General features: G+C 35.5%; 1 protein-coding gene across 2 annotated transcripts in view; it reads left to right on the top strand.

Annotated features, from left to right (window-relative positions):
- Positions 1 to 27649, top strand: part of LOC128999247 (piwi-like protein Siwi) — a 72733-nt gene that overhangs the window by 19389 nt on the left and 25695 nt on the right. The window contains exons 3-10 of one of the 2 annotated variants that reach the window (XM_054425648.1): positions 1502 to 1613; positions 5413 to 5517; positions 7387 to 7620; positions 10513 to 10691; positions 18238 to 18408; positions 18897 to 19049; positions 23362 to 23534; positions 27497 to 27605. In XM_054425648.1, the coding sequence (XP_054281623.1) occupies positions 1502 to 1613; positions 5413 to 5517; positions 7387 to 7620; positions 10513 to 10691; positions 18238 to 18408; positions 18897 to 19049; positions 23362 to 23534; positions 27497 to 27605 (1236 nt within the window). Of the gene's footprint in view, positions 1 to 1501; positions 1614 to 5412; positions 5518 to 7386; positions 7621 to 8669; positions 8834 to 10505; positions 10692 to 18237; positions 18409 to 18896; positions 19050 to 23361; positions 23535 to 27496; positions 27606 to 27649 lie in introns of those variants that run through there. The other variant, XM_054425647.1, reaches the window with a different exon arrangement.

Here is a 27649-nt window from a genome sequence, read left to right on the forward strand (position 1 = left end):
TGGGAACAGGGGTTTATGGGGGGTTTTATGGGGTAAAAATTGGTTTTTCCCATTTTTGAACCTAAAACCTTAAAATTTAGCAATTTCTTTTCAAACCATTTTGTAGAGCTTAAAAAAACAAATTATTTAGTATATTGAAGCGTTATTATGCACCTAATGGTTACGGAGAAAATTCCAAAAATCGGTCAATTTAAAATTCCCATGTTATTCTTATGGAGAATAAGTAAACTGTTGTAGTTTGCTTGTTTATGCACATATTTTGATCAAATTTGGAAAATGTATTCATTTCATACTAAACTATTAACATTTTACAAAAAAACACCTTTTTACCCTCCCTGTTGCAGCAAACCTAAGTACTTGTTAAACTAATGTTATTTAAATAGGGAATAAATGTGACATTTTTAAGGAGACATTTTAGTGTAAATCCGATCAGGCAAATGGAAATTCGCTTAGTCTGCAGGTTTGCTGCGGCGGGGGTATTTTTAGTTTATACCCACATATCAGGTGTTTGGTGGGTCACAACAAAGAGTTAAACTTGCAGATAAAATTATTACACCAAATCAGAAATTTTTTAAATGTCAGTAGAAGCAATATTTCATCGAAAACAGAGGAGCATAAATGTAACTCTATATCAGATTCTATGGTGGAGGGTTGATAAAACTATTAAAGTTGTTTTGATGAGCGAGGAGGTCGAAGCAATGCAGAGACTCTGAGTCAATGGGTTATTTTTATTGAATGGTAGGATTCTACAAATAAAGCTAGACTCAGGGGCAAAATAAATGTGTTTTTAAATTGCAGTCAAGTTAATGAGAACTCGATGAGATCAACACAGGAGATGATTTAGCCTACTAATGTCTCCTAAACTTAAACCTCCTGTAGGTATCTAAATGTATTAGGTAGAACAAACATCGAATTTAGAATTGATGGCGTTTATTTTGATCAGATGGTTAGGTTATATCAAATTTTCTTTGACAAAAATTTTATGTTTGACCATGCGCAAAGCTTTAAGTATTGAGTTCTGATTCTGAAAATTTGCTAGAAGGGAGGTATTGCAACAACACATAAATGTTTACTCTATAGAATACATACATATTCCTCCACATTGTAGGGTCGCGGTTTGTTTGGATATGATGGTTTAGGCCTACACAAGCAAAATAGGCTAAGTAATTTTTCCAAGGATCCCAGATCATGTTCTAAAAGCAAGGAGGACGAGATTGCATGATGGAGACCTCAGGAGTGTGTGTGTGAAAGCACATGGGGATCAAAAACCTAATCACATACGGCAGAACATTGCAATGACAGCACTCATTTAAACACTTTTACAGACAAAGTCAGATACAGGGAGATATGATGCGCACGCTTCCAGAGCTGCGTATGGTGTACTCAAAATTTGAGGGTCCATTGTATACATAAAATTCACCCATCGCTTGCTTAGCCCGACTTTGGAACAGGTGATGTTTGTGGCTAATACGGCAGTTGTAACATGTCGGTTATGTCATAGGAATCTTCATCGGGACGAGCATCTCACCGGGGTGCGGGTCGACCACAAGATGACACACCACTTGTCCAACGTATGGGACGAATGCAGATGGAGGAGAGCGGAAATGGGAATGGTAAGTAGATTTAAGTTCAAAAGTTATTTGTATTACTGTAGATTCTACAATAATACAAATATTTCTACAGTGTAGAAATAAGCAAGAGGTAGTTGTCCTAACCTATTTAGCTGTCACGACAGAATAGGTCAACTCAAAGCAGTTGCCGGCGACTGACTGGCAATGGCATAATCTGGACTTGACACAGAATGACATGATCGGTAGTGATTTTGTTTTTTAAAGTACTGTTCCACAGTAGAAAATTCCACTACTGAACTGTTACGTAAGCAATAAATCTATGGTTTAAAAAGTCAGAATAGAAGCACTAGCAAAACAACAAACAAACTTATCATGATCCTTCCATGATAGGAACAACAAAACAATAGCAAAACAATAGAAGGGAGGGAGGGGTTGTGCAATGACCTCGAAATGAGCCGGCCAGCCGGCATAGCAACAGTGAGTGGTGTGGGGGATTGGGGGGAAGGTGAGGGTGAGATCTTTGAGCTATATTTAGACCGGTCCAGACTTTCACCACTTCCCAAATGGCTGGGTAGGGGCAGGGGGATTATAATAGCAGGTTTTTTCCTTGCCTGGTTTGACTTTTGTCTTTTTGTGTAGGAGATTTGAATCATCAAAAATATAATTTGAATTAACCACAATTATTTAGCATTGATAATACAATCTGCAAGGGACCAGGAGAAATATTATTCAATTAGAGTTAATACCATGATTTGCATTTTTATGTCAAAATACAACATTGCACAATCATGATGTTTTGGGTCATTGATCTTATTAATAACGCATCTATATATAAAGTCAAAAGTACCCATGAACTTTTGAGAAAACTACAAGTCACATCACCATAAACCATATACTTAAAATGTTCGTCATGACGAGAAACCTTGCGCAAAATTATTCATTATTTCATAAACTGCCCTATAAGGTCGTAATTGCTTTCCAAAGGGAACTTTCCATTTACCTAACGTTAAAAATACCTCAGCTGTTATTATTTGTTTGCATTACCATTACTGTATTCTGTTTTGTTTATTTCATCTTAACTTAACCAATCAATCTATAATATTAAAACGAAACAGTGTTTTTTTATTTCACGATTCTGAATCAACCACTCGACAGATTTTCATGATTTTTGTGTTGAAAGAAAGATAATTTTGAGAACTAGGGAATGTCGAAGCCATAATTTTAGTTTAGGGTCCCAGTTTTTTAGAACCAAATTAAGTTATAATTTTTAAAAAGTCTAGCAGCCGACGCTAAGATTCTAAACTAGCTTTTGGCATAAAATAATTTGCTTAACATAACAGCTGTAAACATTCAGCTTTTGTGTCACAAATTCAGCATTTGGATAAAAATGTAAAGACATATTTAGGGTTGACTTATTTATACTATGTGTATTGTGTAATGCTAATCATTGATACGTTCAATTCTTCTGAAAGAGGATGACAGATTAATTAAATATAGCCTACATAGTAAAATACTAGGATGTTCAAATTATTTTTTTAAGCAATCTTTGTAATCTTCGATTTGTTTTAGAGCAATATCATTTTTTTGAACTAACAGCTGGTTAAATATAAACTATGGAACTATGAGGTTATTTAATTTACTCTTATTTTGTCATTGATTAAATAGGAAATAAGTAAGATTAGTAGAGATAATTAGACCACAGATTTTAAACTGCACATAATGTACTGCATTAATGTAGTAAAACGGGGTGGAGCCCGTGGGTAACAGCTAGTCTGTTATAAGTTGATAATTATAAATTGATGTTCCCGTGGTTGAAAATAATTATTCTGTAAACTTGTAAAACATTAGATAACTCATAAATAAGTTTAAAATCATTCATAAAGACAATAGTAGCACTCCTAAAAAGGGATTTAAAGATAACAACATAAAAACATCATTATACTTTCTCTTCGTTCATTCCATTTTTTCTTGGGGTTCTAATGTGCATGGAATACAATGGATTATAGTGAGTTAGGCCTAAGTCTAGGTTTTTATTTGATTTCTATAACTACTATTGTATGAGCCTATTACATTATTCAGTACAATTTTCAATCTACAATAATTGTTTTGTTTAACAGTACGGTAGGCTACTTGTAGGTCTACTTTATTTTTAACATACATTTTGAGTATTTTGACAGAATGTTTGTTTACAATTAACATACAAGATTAAAAAATTTAATTTTCTTTAATTTAAAAAAATATTTTTCTTTTACCCTCTGTCAAACCATTGGACATTTTGTAGGCCTGCTGTTACAAAACCCACACCAACTAAGAATAATGGTAATAAAATTACAAAACTAAAATCTGTTAGTGGGCCGGATCTGGTAGGTTGGAGACCCCTGAGCTAGCTTACCTGGTAAACAGAGTCCAAGTTAGCCTAGGTAGCACACATAAAACATATAACACAACACAGAAACCTTAATATTTCGTCCCAGTTATGGACTTCATCAGAAGGAAGAAGAAAGAAGACTTTGACTGGCAGTGAAAGTTCCACTCCAGTGTTGCCAACTGTAGTTTGAATTGTAAAAAAATTCTGTTGCTATGTGCAACTATATACACAAACTGATATATACAAATGTTGGTTGATTAAAAGTGCAGAGAACAAAATGTGAAGCTAGCTGAGGGGAGGGTCAGTTGGAATATCTGAATGTTAAGGTTAGGTGGGTTTCTGGAGTCAGTAATGTATTGGTAGGATAGTTCCCACCTTCTGAGTAGGAAGCTGTTGCATTGGTCTTTGGGGAGGGATTTGGTGGCTTTTGTGGTGAAACATGTATCAAAATCTAAAGCGGTGTTTACACTGCCGTATTACCACGTCCATAACAGGCGTGGCCAATGGACAGCCGTATGCAAATGACGTGGTGCCACGGTACCGTCCCATATATTGCGTATTCATTAAAGGCGTGTTCATTTTTATTTACGGGTGGGTTATGGATTGTGCTAACAGATTAATTATTGAAGGGTGTGCTGCAGTGATTGTTATTTTAGCTGAAGATATAGCACGACATTTAAGTGTTGTTAAAAGATAGAAACCAAGCTGTAGCTTGCAATATTTATATTAAATAAACAAGGTTCACTTTGATACAGTTCAAGCATTCAAATGGTTTGACCTACCATTAATTTTAAAGATTGCTTTGTTTTCACCGTTTCAATTGATTCGATTTGTGTCAATGTTAGATTTTTTTGTTTTCACCATGGTACCGAACTTAAAAACTAAGACGACAACCACTGACTTTAAAGAACAATAGTTAAACTCGTAGTACACACATTGACGAGACGGAAGACGATAACTCCTTACGCCGTCTAGCCACGCCTGCAACAGGCGTAGCAGGTTAGTCTTAAAGGGCGTGGGTAACAGGCGTATTGGGTTGCCACGTCTGTTTCTCTCACGTCTCCACTGTTTACACGAGACGTGGCCACGCTTCTCGAGAAAGTGAGAACATTTCTCACCTACACGCCTGATTTTGACGTGGCCCCATGACAGTGTAAACACCGCTTTAGTTATGGTATTCTGGCTAAAACATGGTTTACTCAACCTCAAAAAAACTTTTAATTCTGAATACCATGCGATGTTCAATATCATGTATTGACTCCAGGAAAAATAGATTCCTGATACTAATTTATTTATTTTAAAACACAGACAACATTTAGTTTAAACTATATTGCGTAACTATTAAGTTCAGAGGTTTATAAGTACACATAAATGATTCTATTTTAGTAAGGTATAACAACAGTATGCCCAAGTGGGATGAAATTGATTAGTAGGCCTACTTATCACTGTTTCAATTGTTATTCTATATTACAGGCTCAGGAAACGGTGCTCCTGTGGGCCGAGGAAATATGAGAGGGAAGAGACAGATTTATGTAGATACCTTAAGAACCCGCCCAGAAACCTTGGTATCTAAAAAAGGTAATTGTAAAAGAATGCAATGTTAGATCAAATAAGTATGATCATATTCTTTTTTTGTGTAGGCCTAATACATAACGCAAAAAACACTAACCACAATGTCATGTTGCTTAGTCAAGTGGGTAATCAGCTAGTCTCAATTTTATTTAATGTTTTTTCCTAATAGGCTGCAGGACTTTTTTAGAGAGTAGATTGAAAATAAATTATTGTTAAAACTAAATTGTTGAAAGTATTAAAGATTGCTAAACTAATTTTTCTAAAAAATCCTTTTAATACCATATTGTTTTACTAGTAATCACAAACTTGATTAACGTTTTGTAATTTTAGACTTATTGGTGTTTTTAACTAAATTTTGCATGTAAGCTAATGTTTTTTTATTAAGTCTCTTGAAATATTGTGTAAACAATACATATTTTGTATTTGCCTAGGTCAAGTCAAAGAAAATTGGCGGTTTTTAGTTTAATTCTTTTACGATTGTATAAACATCTTCATTGTGTATCAAGAGTTGACCAACAAGTAGGCCTAATTGATTTTCTACTGAAAAAAATCTTAAAGAGTCTTGACAGCCTTCATCTAGGAAAATTGAGATTGAAAGTATCTCTTATGGTACTGTATAGTATAGGCTACTGATTTCACAATAATTACAGTTTAATAATCATGAAAAAGTGAAGATGTACAAATTGATAACTTCCTTGGCTATATGTTAATAAAGGGGTTCTAGTTCAACATGACCTTAAGGTATCAACTTTAGAATGTAATGTGTGGCTGTTAAAATGAATGGGATTTTTACTTTTTACAGCTATACACAATTTATGGAGACAGTCTTGTTTTTGTCAAATGTTATGAGTTTGAGTTTTGGCTGGATATATACTATCTGTTTTGGGTCTCCCTGAACCCAAAAAAAGAGGTTTTCAAAGTAATGTCTGTGTATGTCTGTTCATAGTCTGTATGTATAGCATTTCCAGATTACATACAAATTTAGTATGTTATATTCCTTTTAGAAAATGGTACAACCCCCAATGCTGTAAAAATTGCAGTTCAATAGTCATTGCAATTTTTACGATTTTACCTATCAAATAGGCTATTTATAGTTTCTCCCACCGCTCACATTATGAGGATTTAAGATAAGCTAATCGGAGAAAGTATGTGTCTGTTTGCCAATACCATCTATTATATTATTAAAGTGATACAATAAAATTGTATGTAAACGGTTAAGGCCATTTACCAAATAAAATTATAGGCATATGGCATATCAAAATGAAGCTTAGAGTGTGTAGATTTGCCGAAAAGTATTGATATGGACGAATTCCCTAAGGGCTCTGCCCCACATGTGATTTCCAAAGGGGTTACGCCTTGCATGTTTTGGAAGTTAACGTTATTCAATTAATTTAGTGAACAACAGCTGGCCAATGCAATTGACACTATAGTTTGTTTGTTTACATTTTTGTTTACTTATTTTATGATTTACTTTTATGTTCTTAAAAGAGGTGTGGTGAATGGACAATGAAGCTATTTCTAGCTGTTTGATACAAGTGAGTGATTAAATGTGTTCAAAACACGATGAATATGAGATTAACAAACCATGTATTTTGTTCGTACCAAGAGGTTGTCACCGATCTTTAACAGGTCGCCATTTCATTGAAAAGTATTTAAGTTAAGTATTAAATTATTAAAGATGTCGTGAAACTGAGCGGCGAGTTCAGGTACAACTGTAAGGTATGACGGTTCCACTGCCTTTAACATCCTTTCAGATAACAATTTCTCGAACTTGGGCCCTTTAAATGAAATAGGGAAAGTCAAAGTTGATTAAGTTGCCTTGTACTCAGTTTTCAAAATACTATTATAAATTTATAAGCATTTGTTTGATTTCAGGCACAACGGGACAACCCATCAAGCTACAAGCTAATTACTTTAGCTTGGTTAACAAGCCTGATTGGTGTTTGCACCAGTTTAGAGTTGATTTTAAACCAAACATCGACCTAACATCCGAAAGAAAAAGTTTGTTGAGGGTTCAACAAAAGAATATCGGTTGCCAGTACATTTTCGATGGAACTGTGATGTATTCAAGTTCTCGAGTTGGAAACCTGATGAAAATCGGAGACGTAAGTTTTTTTTTATCTGGCAAAATATTGTTGGTTATAAAAAGGAAATTATGCCTCACAAATTCCCTGTTCTAATGTAAAGTTCTTTAACCTTTGTTTGGTAAATAAGTAATAAATAAATGTCCAGGGTTTACAATGATGAATACATATAAACCTTTTATTAGTCAAATTGTACAAATAAGTAGGGTTATAAATTTAGATGAAACTCTTAATCTCAGGGTTCTAGGAATGTGCCGGCTTAAAGTAGGCTTATGTGATGTTGGATAGGCATAAGCCTAATGTTCATCACAAGTTATGTATAGTTCAATTTACACTTTTGAAAAGAAGAAAGTTCAAATTTTGAATTTAGTAAAATGATAATTTAGGTTAAAGTTCAAAACGGCAAAAGTCAATAGAAATTTTGGAATGTGAGTATTTAGCAAAGTACAAGTTCAGTTTGATCTCACCCAAAAGTTTATAGTAGTCTTCTCCACAAATATATTTCTTGAGGTAGAAATGATATGTATTAAATAATTGAGAAAAATCTTGATATTTTAAATACTGTAAAGTTAAATCACCAATTAAAATTTTTAAATCATCTTCCTGTCTTGCTTCTTCATTACTTATTCTCAATTGAAAAAATCTTGATTCTTGATGTTCAATTTCATACATCTGTTTCAACAATTAGTTCACTGGTTTCTTGATGTCACTATTCACTGTTACTTTTATGATTGGTTGGTATTATATGAAGAGTATTTTAATTACATTTTTGAAAGTGAAAGAGAGGAATAATTTTGTAAAATAATTCAAACTGTATAAATAACTTCCAGTGATAATAAATTTAGCTTATTAAATAAATGACAGTGTTTGATGAGAATGTGAAATATAGAAATTTACAATAGGTGGAACCTTTTGCCCTTTTACTGTATGCAAACACATGTGATAATTTAGAGGTATTAATTGCTAATAGTAGGCCTAGGTATTTGGATACATAACACATGGTTTATTAACATTCAACTTATATACAAATTCAAAAGTAAACAATGAGGATAATTTTGGAACATCTCAATTGGTGTTTGCACCAGTTTAGAGTTGATTTTAAACCAAACATCGACCTAACATCCGAAAGAAAAAGTTTGTTGAGGGTTCAACAAAAGAATATCGGTTGCCAGTACATTTTCGATGGAACTGTGATGTATTCAAGTTCTCGAGTTGGAAACCTGATGAAAATCGGAGACGTAAGTTTTTTTTTATCTGGCAAAATATTGTTGGTTATAAAAAGGAAATTATGCCTCACAAATTCCCTGTTCTATTTTGTTAAGTAAGTCAATACTGATTACTGAAGTTAACTGAAGTTAACTTGAAAATATATTGATGTAATTATGTTTCTGTGGAACAAAATTTTGGTGTATTTTACAACACAAAAAATCTGAAATTTTCCTTATCAATCTTTTGTTAGGTTTAATTTAGATTAATGTAAATTATAGTCCTATGAACTTTTAATAAAACTTAAAATTCTTTCTGCTTTCATTTAGATAGTTTTAGACTCAAAATAATCAGTAAATTATAGGCTTTAATTTGAGCTATTTTGCAGTTTCAAAATGAGCAAGTTTCAAATTGCTCAGTAAAACAATTGATTTCAACTTCCTAAGATATTAATAAAAATGTGAATAATTATAGGTGGCGTTATCCCTGGTTTTATATAGTATACAGTACATTGCAGAATTGACTGGCAAATGAGTGTAATCCAAATGTAATATTGCTTACTGGCTTAATGATAAATCAAGATCAGCTGTATTGAAGTTAACAAAAATCAGCAGTAAATGGCTTCTAATGCTATTCTCATGGGGAACATTTTACGTTATGTCTAATTTTTTGTTAAAATTTGGGGGATTTCACTATTTTTCCTGCCGTCACGGGTTTGAGACCTTTAATTTGAGTTCTCTTCTGTCATTCTACGACTTCCCAGTCGCCCACAATTTTGACGCAAAGAATCAAATCCTTATATATAATACGTGAAGGTGATTTCTACGAAACACTACTCCTCCGTTAATAATGGACAGATCTGTACAAACGATGTGTCAAAATGAAGTATTGTTTGTGTAGATGCCCCCCTTTCACCAACTCCTGTAATAAAAGTCCCCGGGCTTTGCCCCTCAGGCCATCAAAATCCCAATGTATTTCTTATGGATAAAAGATTTTGTTTACTTAAACGGACGAATAATTTGTATTAATTACAGCTGTTCATAGTAAACACTTGATACACACAAAAGCGTTTGTTTTCAGTTTCGATAACTGGAGTGGAGTAATTGATTACATTATCTTTGAGTTGACACTTTTAAGTAATCGGAAATTATGACTGTTATTCGTTTTGAAATAACGCCCGTCATACTTTGCAATTGCTCAAATTCTAGTATATAGATAACAGCTGGTTTTAGTGTTGTTAATGATTTATTGTGAGTGAATTTGGAAGGATTTGTGATTAAATTAAAGAAGACTGACCTAAAAAAAATTGATCATTTAAATTCAATAGTTAGTAGTTTTTGAACTTAATAAAGAAAAAAGATATGTAAATAAGGGAGTTAAGATTTGATATTAATCAAAACCAAAATGACAGTTTCCACTACTTACCAGATTAAAAACCCATAAGTGTTTCCATAACTTTTATAATAAAGACCATAAAGGTTGAATTTTGTTTCCTAAAAGCATTGAGGTTGGCGGATGTGTAACTATTTAATACAACAGATGTACGGATCAAAATGTTTCTATTTCGTGTCCTCTTCCCTTTGCAGAGCACAGGTACAACAGCTTGTATAGTATAAATCTATTATAAATAAATACCCTATGCCCTATGTCTATAAAGATAAATTATTTGTGCAGTTTATTGAATTATGTTATTTTTGTTGTCAGGAAAAAGAGTATTTCTCTGAAAGAGCTGATGGATCTGGACAAGTAACAATTGTCGTCAAATTGGTCGGTGAATTGCTTGTTGGAGATGCGCATTACTTGCAATTTTTCAACATTCTAGCACGAAAGTGTTTCGTAATGTTGGGTCTGAAACTGATCAACAGAGATTTCTTCGACCCTGTGGCCAAGGTTTGTTCTACAGTCTTGATTTAATTTAGAAGTTATTAGTTTAATACAGCTAATACACGGTAATTTGAATTAGTTGTTAAATAGTTTACTCTTTGGAGTTGTGTTTCTGTTGCTAATATTGAGTTATGATTTAAATGTTCATTGTTGCATTATTGTGAGTTGTAATTGAAGTATTAAAAAGAGACAGCTCTCTGATTAATTATTATTTACCACGTTCGCTATTGAGCGTTGCATATATGCGACGCCGCGGTCATTGCCACAGACCGAGGTATACATTTGAATCTTACACATAGACCGGCTGTCACTTGGATAACAGTCCACACAGACCACGGGCGAAAACCTGTAAAACAGTGATCATTTACATTGTAATACGCTACAATCGTGTTTGTAAATAAATTATTCTTGTTTCTTTGTATTTTTTATAACCTTTTGTAATGTCGCATATTTGCGACGCCCGGTCTACAGCAAAGACAATAGTGAAAATTATCACAGTTTTCTTAAAATAGACTAAACGTCGCATATATGCGACAGTTCATTTTTTGTGTTTTAAGGTAAAAGTAAGTAAAAAATAAACAGATTATTCAAGAACAGTTTATAACTGAACAAATATAAAAGCTACATAGGATAATGCAGCATACATACTGCATACATACATACAGTGATGCAGAAAAGTAAAGACCAGTTTTTCCAACTATTATATGACGTCACCAATCATCATATCCACAGACCAAGCGGCGCAGTTGTGCGTCAGACATCTCTGTAAACCACTGCAGGGAATTCAGTGCCTTCTAATAGACCGTTATAAAGATATAAGCATTTTAATAACATTAGAACCCCTATTTTAATGTCTATTTTAATGTGACTAGCCGTCGCATATATGCGACAGTAGTCTATGGGTGGAAACTGGCCATCGCATATGTGCGTCGCTGGTCCATGTGAATAGAAAATTTTGTACTTTTGCAGTAGCGAACGTGTTAAGCTATTACTAACCTATTTAGATTTTAATCTAAATGTTTATGTGAATCACAACATTATCATTTCAAATTATTTGATAATTTAATTAGCAGTCCTTTGATGTAAACCTGTCGTCCGCATTATTTCATTATACCGTAAACTAATCCAGTTAATAATCTTAACTTATTTCAATATATTAAACAAATTTAAATAACCTTTTAACTCTTAACTTATCACTACTAAAGTAACCGAGATTTATATGGGGAGAATGAACGCAGAACGGAACAGCGGACAGAAAGACAGAGTAGTATAGCATCTAACTGAACTCACTGGTATTCATTCCAAGACTGAGATTGTCTCCTTTCTTCCGTTGGTCTCTCCTTTGACCTCTTTGACCTCTATTTAAATCGTAACGTCTTGTTGTGGCTTTTGGTTTAACAATCACTAGGCCTACCGTATATACTATATTATTAATGAAATAAAACTTTTACTTCTTGACACATAAAATATAACATTCCCTCCCAACTTATATAACAAACTAAAATAAAAAATCTTCCTGGGAGGGTATCAAATCTTCAAATTATAAATCTAGTTTTTTTGGCTCTCGCCGCTCTCTTTGCGAACGACGGACCGGTAAAACTTTTGGACTATTCGATAGGCCTAACTCCTGAGTCTTGATGGGTAAACTTTGAGGTGTTTCTTGTGTTACCACTGGAGTGGTGTCCTTGATGGGAGAATTATTCTTACTTCTTCTTAACTCCTCTTGAGGGGTACTGATCAATTTTTCTGGGGTGTTTCTCAGTGTCACTTTTTCATACTCATTAGCAGGTAAGACAACGATATCCTCTTCTCAGTTACAGTAATTTGCCCGCAGGTGATCCGCATGGACAAACCTACTACGACCTTCCGTTTTTACCAGATAAGTCACATTACTGATAATTTTGGTCACTACTCCAGGTAGCCATTTTAGTTCTTCTTGCCGTACACTTTTAACAAACACCTTTTGGCCTACTTGAAATGATCTCTCAGATCCTCTATGTTTATTGGCAGCAGTTTCAAACTTGTTTCGCCTCACAATCCGTTGCCAAGTGTGGCTTCAAAAGACTAAGCCGAGTTCTGGGCTTGAAATTAAAGATAAGTTCTGCTGGAGTCAACCCAGTTGCCGTATGAGGGGTATTGCGGTAAGCAAATAGGAAGCTATCAATACGATGTTGCAAAGTGCGCTTTGATTGTTGATTTTCGTCCTGTAGCAACTGTCTCAAAAAGGCACCTTTAGTAGTTTGCACTGCCCTCTCCGCCAAACCATTTGATGCAGGGTGGTATGGGGGTGTGACTACATGTAGGATCCCATTACTTTTAAGAAAATCATTAAATTCCCTGGAAGTAAGCTGTGGACCTCCATCACTTACCAAGGTGCTAGGTAAGCCTAGCGTGCCAAACATGATCGGAGTTTTTCGATGGTTTTAGCTGAAGTCGTAGTCTGCATATGAAAAACTTCTAACCATTTTGAGTAGCTGTCTACTACTATAAGAAACTCTTGTCCTTTGAATGAGGCGAAGTCCATATGAATACGTTGCCAACAATGCTTAGGCCACGCCCAATGCTGTAAAGGGACTAGTGGAGTTGTGTTACGGGTAGATTGACAGATCTTACATTCCTTGACAGTTTCTTCTATGTTTTGGTCTAACTTGGGCCACCAAACATAACTACGAGCTAAGCTCTTCATCCTAGATTCCCCAGGATGTTCCTGATGTAGCAAGTTCAAGATCTCTTTGCAGAATGGACTTGGAATAATTACTCTCCTCCCCCACAAAACACAATTCCGTTCAACTGAAATTTCTGCCCTTCTAAGGAAATAGGGTCTAAGTGTATCATCCATATGACTAGGCCAACCATGAAGTGCAAAATCAAGGATTTTTGACAAAATTGGGTCATTAACTGTAGCTAGGCTAATCTCTTTATGAGTTACAGGCAACTCATCATCACTTGAAAAGAACGCTACGCAGTGTTCAGGGCCAGGCTTAACATGTTCACATGGAAGTCGACTAAGTGCATCGGCATGACACATGTCCGAACCTTTGCGATAAGTTAGGTCATAACCATAAGCTGACAAAATCAGCGCCCATCGCTGTACTCTAGCAGCTGCCAAAGTTGGAATACATTTGTTAGGTCCTAATAAAAATGTCAATGGACGATGATCAGTTGCTAACAGAAAGTGTTTGCCATATAAGAATGTGTGGAATTTTTTTACCACGAAGACTAAAGCCAACGCTTCTTTTTCAATTTGGGAATACTTGACTTCATGTACCGTTAAAGTTCTCGATGTGAATGCAACAGGGCGCTCTGATCCATCGGCCAATCGATGAGAGAACAATCCACCAATTCCATAGGGGCTAGCATCTGCTGTAACTATGATTTCAAGATCGGGGTTGAAGGGCATCAACACTCGATTAGTAAGTAACATTTCCTTACTTTGTACAAACAAATTTTCACATAGGTTGGTCCAGTCCCACTTTACATCTTTGTTCAGTAGATTGTACAAAGGGTGAAGCAGAGTTGAGAGGTTAGGTAAAAATCTGCCATAATAATTGATTAGGCCTAAATACGAGCGCAGCTGTGTCAAATTGGTCGGTCAAGGCGCCTTTTTGATAGCCTCGGTCAGTTCATCACTAGGTTCTATTTTGTCTGGGCTCAACTTGTGGCCTAGGAAAGTTATGCTTTCTGTAAAAAACTCACTTTTTTCAGCATTGATCCTCACCCCATACTGCTGAAATCTAGACAACACTGCCTCTACACACTTGTATAAACCACTATACGTTTGACCAATTAACAAAATGTCATCTAAATAACAGTACACATTTTTAAGACCATGCAAAATTTTATCCATGACGGACTGAAAAATCGCACCTGCGCTTGTGATACCGAACGGCAGTTTCCGGTAGCGAAAAAGTCCCCTTGTAGTGTTGATAGTTAACAGTTCCTGTGCTGTTTCATTTACACATAGTTGGTTGTACGCTGCTGTCAAGTCTATTTTACAAAACATTTTAGCTCCAGATATATTAGAAAAAATCTCTTCCGGCAAGGGTAGCGGATAATGGTCAGTTCTCAGACAAGGATTGATTGTTGTTTTAAAATCCCCACATACTCGAACTGTACTGTCACTCTTAGGTACTATTGGAGATGCCCAATTTGTTTTAGTCACAGGGTATATAACTTCATTTTCAACTAGCCTATCTAGTTCCTTATCGAGTTTTTCTTTAAGAGCAAATGGTACATTGCGTGCCTTACAAAAGATAGGTTGAGAATTTTCCTTTAGAGTTAAGTCAACTTTAATGTCTTTAACTGTCCCAATACCAGCTTGAAAAACATCGGCAAACTTGGTCTTCAAGTCCTTAAGTCCTATTGTAGTAATTGGAAAGTTCCTACCTTCAATTCCGTTGACTGAACATACTTCTTGATTTTCCCGGCTCTGAGCAATCTTTTCCCAGTCGAGCCTGATTTTCTCTAACCAATTCCGTCCCATCAGTATGGGTTGCGTACTAGATCCTTTTATAACTACCATCGACAGTGAATGGCTTCTCCCCTCCGTTGTGACATCAGCCTGAAACTCACCCAAAACATTAATCTTTTGCCCAGTATAAGTCTTAAGACTGACCTGGCTCTTCCTCAGTTCTGGTAGGTTATCCTGAAAATTATTAACGTATGCATCTTCCGGCATCACGGACACTACAGCACCTGTATATATCGTCAAACATACAGATTTACCATTTATGCACAAATCAACTTCGTAACTGTTCGATATAGGCCTAGATCTATCACTGTCAGAATAGGCTATGGTAAACAGCTCCAAATCTTCCGAGGATTCATGCACTTCATCTTGGTTATTCATTTGACTACCATCATGGTCGCAACAATTCACTTTACCCTTAGAATTGTGTTTGTGCTGAGTTTTACGACACACCTTTGCTAAATGACCCTTTACCCCACAACTATTGCAGGTATACTCCTTATACGGACAAGGTTTTTCATCATGGTTCATTCCACAACGGTAACAACCACTAGGTCTTGACCATTGAGAGGCCCTATAACTAGACCTAACCCCACTACTGCTAGGCCTAGGTTTAGAATTCTTTACATAATTAATGCCTGAAAAACTCTCGGGATGTAGCGCTCTCACATTACTACAAGCATTTTCTAGTACTAAAGCTAGACTCAAAGCCTTATCAAAGGTGAGAGAATCCCCCTCGGCCAACAAGCGACTCTGAATGTCACTGGACCTCAATCCACAAAGAAACCTATCTCTCAAGGCTGAGTTTAAGAACTCGCCATAGTCACAGGAGGAGGCTAGCTTTTTAAGTTGAATTGCAAATTCATTTACATTTTCCCCCTCTTTCTGCACCCTCTTATTAAAAACGAACCTCTCATAGGCTGTATTCTTCTTAGGTAGAAAGTACTCAGACAAAGCCTTGACAATTTCTTTATAAGTTTTCTCACTAGGTTTGGAAGGTAAAAGCAAATTTTTCAGTGTTGCATACAACTCAGGACCCATGAGAGAGATAAATAGGGATAACTTACTTTAGCCTCATCCTTAACTTCATTGACTTTGAAAAAATGCCCTAGCCTTTCAACGTAATTCTCAAAAGTTTCCACTTCTTTATTAAATTCTTGGATTTTACCAATTATTTGCTTCGACATTTTTGATAATATTCCCCAAAATTGCAGTTCAGAATAGCTATTATGCTAAAACTTACAATTTTCGAAGTTGTGCGACAACGTGGTGTTGCATACTTTCCTGTCGTAGCTAAGGCCTATCTCAGGTTAACTCCCAGTTTAACCCCAAACTTCCAGATATTTCCAAAAATATCTTCCAAAATATAAAGTTCTTGGTTTAATTAAATCAATTCCTTGAATTTCCGAGCTGAAAACCCTAAAAACTTCGCTAAACGCACAAATTTCAACAAAACTTTTCAAGTCTGTACAAAACACCTTGGCCTCGTCGCCATTAAAGTAACCGAGATTTATATGGGGAGAATGAACGCAGAACGGAACAGCGGACAGAAAGACAGAGTAGTATAGCATCTAACTGAACTCACCGGTATTCATTCCAAGACTGAGATCGTCTCCTTTCTTCCGTTGGTCTCTCCTTTGACCTCTTTGACCTCTATTTAAATCGTAACGTCTTGTTGTGGCTTTTGGTTTAACAATCACAAGGCCTACCGTATATACTATATTATTAATGAAATAAAACTTTTACTTCTTGACACATAAAATAATATGAACACTTCTTTTACTTTATAACAACTACTAAAAAAATAAAAAACTTTTAAGAGCTAAACTTTTAATTACAATAAATAAAAATTTTAAGCTCGATACTGTTTAAGTAAAGGTTCTAACAGAGTAGGCTTACAGAATACTGTCTGACAAACTAGTTAAAATTGTCATCTTACTTTTAAAAAAACTTCCCATACTATGTTTTTTGTTAACACTCTAAGGTTTAGTCCACTTTAGCCAGATGACTTTGGTTTCGTTGTTCTTTAACCATTATTTTTAGATCATCAAAAGTGCGGCATCTTGACATTGCTACGTACAATGCCCCATGCTGAAAGCAGGGCTCTGGCATATAAAGACCAACTTTTTCAAGTGTCTGTCCTTGACTTTTTGTAATGGTCATGGCAAAAGCGACTCGACATGGGAACTGTCGACGTTTGAATTTTAGGGGAAAAATTCCTGCTGGTTATAAACTTAATTGGGACAGTAACACTTGTTTTCCAGCCGAACTTTCAGTACCTAAATAATTTCAAGATTTAGGACTTTGTTATTCATCTCTTTACCATTAATCTGGTTCCATTAACCAGTCCTTTTTGTGGTTTTAAATTCCTTAGTAAAATTACAATTACACCTTTTTAAAGGCATAATTTGTGAGGAGGTAAACCTCTTGGGGCTAAAGTGTGAAGAAATTCACCAGCTACATATAACTGGTCCCCCTCTTCTTGAATCAATGTGGCCACTGAATAGTAAACTTGACTGTCATTATTTAGTTGCTAAACTATTTTATTATTTATTTCGTCACAATGTTCATTCTTTAGTGAAAGTATTGCATGATTTTTTTTTTCTTTTTTAAAGCATCTTCAGAGAATCCTTCGCTGAAGATTTTGTCAATGATATTTTCATTCACAATACATTGTGGTGGAAGACGTATCAATGAATCACCAAGATCATTATGATAGCTCTCATGGCCATTCCCTATTCGTAAAAGATATTAGCAAATATTGATTCGCTTGGATTAGCTCTCATGTTTTTAGCGAGTGGAATTTTTTTAAACATTGGCCATAAAGGTGATCTGTCCATTTCATCAGTCATCATTGTATTTGAAAGTAAACTGATAAATAAACAGAAAAAGTAAATATTAAAATGACATAAGGGAAAGAGGTTATTTTTATGAAGACAGATGTTTTTAAAAGGAAATGAATCATATGTTTGATAAACTTAACTAAATTTTCACGTATATTTAAAAATACATGGAAAGTCCAGTGGCGAAGCACATTGAACTGAGCGTGACAAAAATTATTCCATAACTATTGTCCTGTTTTAGAGAAATGTGCCGGAGTATGCCCTGGAAATCTGGCCAGGATATAAGACAACAATAAGACAACACGAAAACCAAGTCTTAATGTGTTCAGAAATTATCCATAAGGTCTTGAGAACTGACACGGTTTGGGACCTGTTATGTTCTATAGTACAGAACAACCCACGTGATTACAGGGTAAGGAGTTTACTTTTCACATATGTTTAGGCTTTATAGAAAGATAATTACCTAACATATTTTGATAAATAAAAAGGTTAAATTAAATACCTGCTGTACCGTCTGTGGCCTATTCTTTTCAGTCAGTGATAAAGGTTCTTTTTTGAGCTGTCTAACAAGTTAAAAGTCCTTTTCATCCCTGGGGCTGCGAAGAATGGTGAATTGGTAGAAAGCTCGAAAATGGACCTTTAGGTAGGAAACCTTGGTCGACTGAAAAAACAGATTACTGGCAGTACAACAGGTATTTAACCTTTTTATATTTGTTAAAAACTTTTAACAGTTGCTAAACATGTTTATATTTTGATAGTTACTGCCCATTTCAGTAGCAATTAAATACTTGAATCTTGGAGGTTATTGCGTTAAACTACATAGATGTAAGTGCCATTGATTATTTAAGTTCCTTGAAGCAAGTTTTTACTGTTAGTTACATTGTCAATTGTATGTTTTAGGCTGAATTCACTAGAGTTGTCATGGGTACCATAGTATTGACAGGCTATAACAATAAGACATACACAATCACAGATGTGGACTGGGATCAGGGGCCTGACACCACATTTGACAAGAATGGGGTGCAAGTCTCCTACATGAATTACTACCGTGAGGTTTGTTGTTTTTTTTATTTGTCAATGTTTTTGTCAACTATTATGTTTGTTGGCTTTGCTCTGGTCTGTCCACAAAATTCAGGCACTTTAAGAAGTTTATCTGGGTTACCCTGCCACTTTTTTTCTTAATGTATGTTATAGCTGATTGACAGTTTGAGCAACCTAGGACAAAAATCTATCTCCTTAAAAAAAAAAAATGCTCAACCAGCCACCACTGTTGGGGATTTCCTTTAAATTATACTTACTTTGCTACTCTACAATTTGGCGAACTTCATTAAAAATTAACAAAGTATTTGAGTATGTACATACTCGAGAATTAAGTAGTTAATTACAACAATTCATTCACAAATAATTAGGGGTCTGCGGTACAGAAAATTTAAGGTCGGTACGGTTCGGTACGGTACAATATTTTGTACCTCGCTTCTCTGTACAAAATCGGTACGGTACGCGGCTACCCGTATTTTTGCGGTTTTCTTCTCAGAACTGTATCTAAACCATTATTTTTAACTTTAATACATAGACATTACTATGAAAATGGATAGTATCCTACATTCATGGTTTTCTAACAACAATTACTGTACCACATATTATTAAAACAAAACCTTTTACTACTACGAGGATTGTGTCAAGAAAAATCACAGTTGAGATAAAGGCTTTACCTATTTTACTCTGAGATACTTTGAATAGCCATGATAAAGTAGTTTAAAAATAGGATAAGAGTTTTTATGAATAAACATGTTTGAAACATTTATTGACAAGATAATTTCACAAAACTGGTAAATTATTTCCAAACAACACAATGTCTAGTTGTTTTTTTTTTTTTTTTAAGTCCACGGAAACATCGTATCTCTCGTTGGCAGCAAAATCATGAATATTATCTTAATTTTTTATGAACACATGATCAACGGCGGCTAAATCCTGAATATTTCCTGCGGACGTGTGGTCGCTTCCCACGGTGACGTAAACGTCATCACTGTCTTACGTTACCATAGAAAAATCCTGGACATCTCCGCGGTATGTATACATTATCGCCATCTCTCGCGATCACGAAAACGTAATCATCGTCATCCACGATCGCAGCAAAATCACGAAAATCTTCCGCGGCCGTGTGGACATCATCATTGACTCCCACGGTCACGTAAACGTCATTGTCATCGACCGCGATCACGGCAAAATAACAAAAATGTTCCGAGGCCGTGTAGACACCATCATTGACTCCGGCGGTCACGGGAACGTCATCGTCGTCTCCCGCGGTCACGGAAACGTCATCGTCGTAGGTCGCGATCGCGGCTAAATCATGAACATCTGCGGCCGTGTAGACAAAATCATCGTCGTCTTTCGCGGTCACGGCAAATCACGAAAATCTTCCGCGGCCGTGTAGACATCATCATTGCCTCTCGCAGATATGAAAACGTCATTGCCGTCGTCCGCGATCTCGGCAAAATCTTTTAAACATCTGCGGCCGTGTAGACATAATCATCGTCGTCTCCCACGGTCACGGAAACGTCATCGTCGTCGTCCGCGGTCACGGAAACGTCATAGTCGTCTCCCGCGGTCACGGAAACGTCATCGTTGTCGTCCGCGATCTCGGCAAAATCATGAATATTTCCTGCGGCAGTGTATACATCATCGTTGACCCCGCGGTCACGGAAACGTCATCGTCGTCTCCCGCGGTCACGGAAACGTCATCGTCGTCTCCCGCGGTCACAGAAACGTCATCGTCGACTCCCGCGGTCACGAAAACGTCATCGTCGTAGGTCGCAATCGCGGCAAAATCATGAGTATTTCACGCGGCCGTGTAGAAATCATCGTTGATCCCGCGGTCACGGAAATGTCATCGTCGTCTCCCGCGGTAACGGAAACGTCATCGTCGTCTCCCGCGGTCACGGAAACGTCATCGTCGTCTCCCGCGGTCACGGAAACGTCATCGTCGTAGGTCGCAATCGCGGCAAAATCATGAGTATTTCACGCGGCCGTGTAGAAATCATCATCGTCATCTTTCGCGGTCACGGCAAATCATGAAAACTTTCCACGGCTGTGTAGACATCATCATTGACTCCAGCGGTTAGGGAAACGTAATCGTCGAAGTACGCGATCGCGGTAAAATCATGAATATTTACCGCAGCCATGTAAACATCATCGTCGTCTCCCGCGGTCACGGAAACGTCATCGTCGTCTCCCGCGGTCACGAAAACGTCATCGTCGTCGCCCGCAAACGCGGCAAGACGCGTTTTACGACTACAATCTTCTACCGGGGCTAAAATAAAAATCCCGGATTCGGTCCAAAAATCCTGGCTTTTTCCCGGTTTTTTCCAGGTCCCTTCAAATTCAAACTGTGTAAAAGGTGTGTATCCCAAAATTTATAAATTGCATTCTACACTTATTCACTGCCAAACATAATTCAGTAGAACCTTGATGAACCGAGAATTACACTAGCCTACATAACTTCATTACCCCAAGTAAAATACCAAAATAATTTTTATAATTGTATTTGAATCGTATAATCTTAGTTTGTTAAAAATGGATTGTATGTTCAACAATAATTGCAGTCCATTATTGTTAAGCAGTATGGTCCCAAATTATTGTTTTTGATTTTGAAACATCACAGTTCATTTGACAAAATTATAATTGAAGCAGCCCAATGTCAAGTCACGCGCGCTTGTGCAATAGTTTGTTTACAAGCTTTCTCCAGACCTCGGGGGAGGGGAGGGGAGGGTCTGATAAGCCGTCTATTGTTCACCCCCAAGAAGGTCCGACCCTCATTAGTGCCGCTCGGCTGCACTCAGTGGGGAACCCAATACCACAAATCAATCTTTTAAATGAATACAAATATTTGGTAATAATTGTTGAAATTTCAATAAATTTGGTGTAAAATTTGACAAAAATCTGCCATTTGGACCGATTATTAATACAATACCAAATACTAATAAAGTACATTCATTGGTAATTAAATAATAGGTCAAAATTAACCGATTTTTGTCAAGTTTTACCCCCTGCTGTGCGCTATGTCACAAAAGCTGATAACGACATGGGTGATTAGTAACCATGGCAACTTGTTGAATGCGTGATGAAGGGAAACCCAAGAAATAGAAGAACAAAGATAAAGATTGACGTTGTTATCTTTATACCCTTTTTACAATTTCCGTTATTGTTATCTTTATGTAAGATTTAGATTTTATGATTTTGTTTTATAGGTTTATAAAATAATTCTTTTTAACTACGGGAATATCAATTTATAATTTATCAACGTGCTTCTCTTCTGAAACAGCAATACCGGATGCATAATAAAGGTCAATGGCCTAAAATATCACGATTGTGCAATATTGTATTTTGATGTTGAAATTAAAATCACGACAAAAGTTTGTATATATCCATGGTCGTCAATAGAAAGATAAAATATCCATAACAAATATTTAATTTATAAAATAAGATTGTAGATTAGTTACAAGTTTAATATGTAGCCATAAACAGTTTTATGGCAGTAGGCAATGGCCAGCGGCAAATTCAATATTCACGAAAATACTGATTAAGTTAGAGATAACATTTAACAGTCATCATAAAACTATTATTTTTATGATAAAACAGAATTGGGGAAAGTCGTAAAGAAATAAAAGTGATAAAACTCAACAGTTCTTGGAAGTACTTCAATACAACAATTATTGTCGTGATAAAATGTTAATGGATTTGGGACTGCTAATGGGTTTTTTATTGCATCATCACGCTAGTAATAAATTATGAAGATCGTAAACAAACAACTGATAAGACTTTTATGTGCTTGGAACCAACTGCCGTTGACTACGATAGTAAACTGAAAGTAATTTATTATTATAATAGGCTGTACCGAACCGAATTTGTACCGTGTAAAATGCTGTACCGAACCGATGACGGTAATTAAGCTTGTACCGTACCGTACCGACTTTTTCGGTGCACCGCAGACCCCTACAAATAATCAAGGTTTTTGAAGGGAAAAGCACTGGGCATAGAATGAATGAATAATTAATTACTAACTTATCTAAGTAAATAGTTCCAGTTGTTGAGAGGTCAAAAATGGTTCACAACACAATTAACTTGATATTTCGCTCCCACAAGGGGCTTCTTTGTAAGGGAGAAGTGTAATGGCAGGTACCAAACTGGCACTATTTAAACTAACCAAATCAGTCTTGCCAACACATCTTCTGCAATCTCAAAAAAATACACTAAATGCAAAGTTTTGATATCACAAAAAGACGACAATCTCTTCAGAGCAAATACTCCTGAACTAGCTTTGGATCAGGTCTCAATTACTGATGTCTAATTAAAAATGATCTTACAGAGGTATAACGTCCAAATCCGTAATGTGAAGAACCAGCCATTGTTGGTGTCAAAGAACCGCGGAAGGGATCGTCGCGCGGCTGAGCTGACAGGAGCAGGTGCTGGGGGAGATCCCAACATCGTCTTGCTCATCCCGGAACTTTGTCAAACCACTGGACTAACAGATGAAATGAGGTGAGCGCCTAACTGGTAACGTGTGGAATATTTTGTGATTTTTGTAACAAAATTAAAAATTTCCTGATTTTGATCCTTGATTTCAAAGTTCTGCTGAGGAAATGTTTATTTTCCATATTTTGGATTGAACACTTACTCCAGTATCTCTTGTGCAGCAAAGTCACAGTCATCTTAATATATGTTTGCAGTTTGCAATTACACCACATTAGGGGTGTGCGATGCATCGAAAATGCATCGAAATTTCGATTCGATTCGATGCATCGAATCGCGATTCGATTCAGTGGTGGTCAAAAAACGATTCGATTCACGAGGGAGTCAGTATCCATATACGAAAAACGCCTGCAGAAAGTCAATGCAATACCCGCAATACAGGAGCGCGTTGCTGTTGCGTTTCCTTTACGAAGGCGTTCTTATTTAATACATTCTTTGCATTAAATATAGCTTTAATTGTTTTATATTTTTTTGTTTTGACATTGCAAATGATTAGAGGTTTGTTTTTTGTCTTGATGTAAGCAGTGTGTGAAATATTTTACTACTGTGAACCTAGCCAAAACAAGGTAGGTTACTCCAAAATCATTTTAAAAATAAGTCTGAAAAATTGTTACTTAATACTTAACTAGTAAGATTAATGTTATAGACTGATTCATTTGGTATTTTTGTTAGGTGTCTGCCGGTCCCCGTCCCCGAATTTTTGTTGGGGCAAAAGAAAAAAAAGAATAATTTATTTCCAAAGAAACACTCTTATATTATTATATCTATTATTACAGAGGAATTAAAATGTTCAAATGAGAATTAAAAATTAAGTTGGCTCACGACCTTTAAGAATAAAGACACAACAGAGCAATTGCCGCACTGCCACTAGCCAGAGCCAGGTCTAGTCGTCTACTGATAAGAGTAACAAGACAAAAGCCGTGACGCAACACTAACAGTGCAAAGAAAACAAAGTAAAAAGAATAGAAAGACTATTTATCCAGACATACTAGTATAATCATTTATTGTTTATTCAATACCTAATTTAAAATATATTTTATTATTTTACATAATAAATTATAAACAAAATAAATATCTGATATAGTGAACAGATCTGTATCTTGGTTAGATGGGGTTAAAAAATATATTTCTAAGATCCAATACAATATTACAACTCACAAATTGCATTGAATTAATTCTTTGAAAATAATCTCTAACAGTTTTGTGTTTTTGAATAAAGAAATATATTTCTTTGTCTCTACTTCCTTGTTTCATCACTTGCATTTTGTCAGCAATTGAAGCAACTGGGTAGCAACCGGGTGGTGTAAGAGGGGAGGGGGAGGGTCTATGACCTTGAATTCACACATCGTTGCCCGGGCCTGGCTGGTGAGACTGATTCATTGTTTTTGTTGACATACTACTACCCTTCCTTAAGAGAAAAAGGCCCTGCTGTTCCAAAAACATTGAGGGTAGTTTAAAAACATTGACCTGTGTTGCCAAGGGCACTAGGCTAGAAGATAGCATTTAACTTTCTTGTCTCTTGATTTAATATTATTTTAATCTTCTGTATATTATTTAAGAGTTACTTTTCGGGTACCTAATTAGTTGTGATATTGTTTGGCTTTATTTTATGGATTTTTAATTCTTTTCATTCATTAGCTATCAAAATCAGTTGTTTTAGGATTTTAATCTCTTGCAGTAGGTCTATACTACTGTATGACATGATATGCATTTTTTAGTCCTTATTAATTATACCATAAACAATGTTTGTATGTTATTTACTGTTTTTGAGTTTTATAGGAAATTAGTTTACACAATATCTTTTCTTCAATGAGTTCTCCACTTGACATGTTGCTTCTAGCCTATTACTATTTTAGGCCCTATAAAAATAATGCCTAGGTAAAGCTGTAGGCCTACTGATGCCAATAATAATTCTTTATTTATGATGATGTAACAAATAATGTAAGTGTGAGGTTATTATACTAAGGAGGTTAGGAGGCAGGGAATGAATGATACATATTGCATGGTGGAAACATATTATTTTTATTTTCTTCTTGCTTGCAGTCCTGAAGCCGGTCCACAGGCCCTAAACTTGTGATATGTAAATTTATTTCTTAATGGTCTTTTTATATTAAGTTCCATTCAAATTTGTTGTAATTTAGCTACCGGCACCTATTTAGTTATTTAAACAGTTATTAAAATGAGAATGAATGTCTTGATAAAAAAAATATTTTCTTCTTTCTTGCAGTTGAGCCAATTCCAAGTAAAAATTATGAAATAGGCAAGTAAAGCAGCTCACTGGTATTTCCAGCAGTTATTCTAATACATATGATTGAAAATAAATATTTTTTCACCTAAAATTCATATGTTAAGTATGAAATAGGCCTAATACCACATCAACAAAAATTTGTATTACACAAATGTGATAAATTTTAATTATTGTTAATCCACTCAATTGACAATTATGAATAGAAAAATACCGTATTGCTTCGAATCGAGTTGCATCGAATCGAATCGAAAATCTTTTGAATCGAATCGTTGCTTCGAATCGAAAATTTTTTGCTGCTTCGCACACCCCTACACCACATTAATCTCCCGTCCGGTACCTAACAGCAACATGGTGAAATTTTAAACTTCTCAGACATCTTGCATTATTGTTAAATATCCTACGATTCCCAAAATATTTCAAAATTGCTCATTTGCCACAAAAAAATGTGGGAATTAAAAATGTTTCCGATTTTCGAGTCATCAACATTTTTACTCTAATATATTCAGCTTTGGTATTTCACAATAAAACTGTTTTGTGAATGAGTTCAGCAGTTAATTTTAAACCACATTGTTTGAATTTGTAAGCAGAATGAAATCATAAGGGGCTAGCAGCTACAGTAGACATATGACCACCTTGCCTATTTGCAACAACACATTTGTCCCTGAGGTCCATCCTAATGTTCTGTTAAGCCCCTTAACCTATTTATAGCAAATATATGTGGAATGCAAACCCGTAACTAAAACCAAAAATGTAGTTTTCAAGTTTTAACCTGTTATACTCTGGCTGACAGTGGATACATACAGAATAAGCAACACCCCAGATACTTTCTAAATCAAATTTGTATTGACAGAAATGTTTAAATAAATATCTGTTGATTGATTAATTTGGTAATTTAATACGCTCCTTGGATAATCCAACTTTTTCACTTTTCTCACCGTGGTCTGCTTCCCTTAATTGATGGATTAGCTTGGTTGTAATGTAATGTACTGTATTGCCTTCGAAATAAAAGGATTGCTGTCGTATACAGAGAGTTTTTACTAATAAGTTTTAACACAGGTTTTAGTACTCATCTTAAAAATTCTTCCAAATACCTTACTACTAATTGTTTTCCTTCAGAAGTCCTGACGGATAAATAATTCACCGATTGGGAACTGCCATTGTCAAAGTCATCTTAATTGTCACATCCTGTTTTTTACAATGCTTTGGCACAGCCAAACAAAACAGGTGACATTGTCAAACTATACTAAAATAAACTAGCTTAATGGTAAAAATAAATACATAGTAACAAAAACAAAAATTCACGTTGATTTGTCTTCGAGAAACTGATTGTAAAATCCTATAATAATTCTTTTCCAACAAAAATTCTGATAAGATATTGAAAATCTGTATGAAATTTTAGTGTTATAATTGTGCCGATTATTTTCACTCTGAAGTTTTTAAAAATTTGATTTCACATACAATAAACATTTAAGGATACACAAATTAGGGACCATTAGAATCTTTAGTTCTTTAAAAAGTTGATTGCCAAGGAGCGTTTTGCGGGCTTAAAAGCCACAATTATTTGAAAACATACTGAATTTAACTTCACGAAAAAATATGTTTACAATATTATAGATATTCTTGTACTTTGAGTATGTTTTTGACTCAGAGAATTGTGTTTTGATAAAAACATTCCCTTCTTTGTTATAATGAAAATGTGTTAAAATCATACTTTCTGTTATAGATCCAATTTTCATCTTATGAAAGCAATGTCAAGTCACACAAGGATTGGTCCTGCAGACCGCATTGACCGCCTCTTGGTTATGAATAGGCGGCTGAACGGTGAAAAGCGGGTAAGACTAAACTTCTATTCCTTTAAATAAGCCTAATTTCTAAA

Source organism: Macrosteles quadrilineatus, unplaced genomic scaffold (genome assembly GCF_028750875.1).
Source record: "Macrosteles quadrilineatus isolate MER2022 unplaced genomic scaffold, UCM_ALF_1.0 Scaffold_8__2_contigs__length_117827958, whole genome shotgun sequence".
NCBI classification, from domain to species: domain Eukaryota; kingdom Metazoa; phylum Arthropoda; class Insecta; order Hemiptera; family Cicadellidae; genus Macrosteles; species Macrosteles quadrilineatus.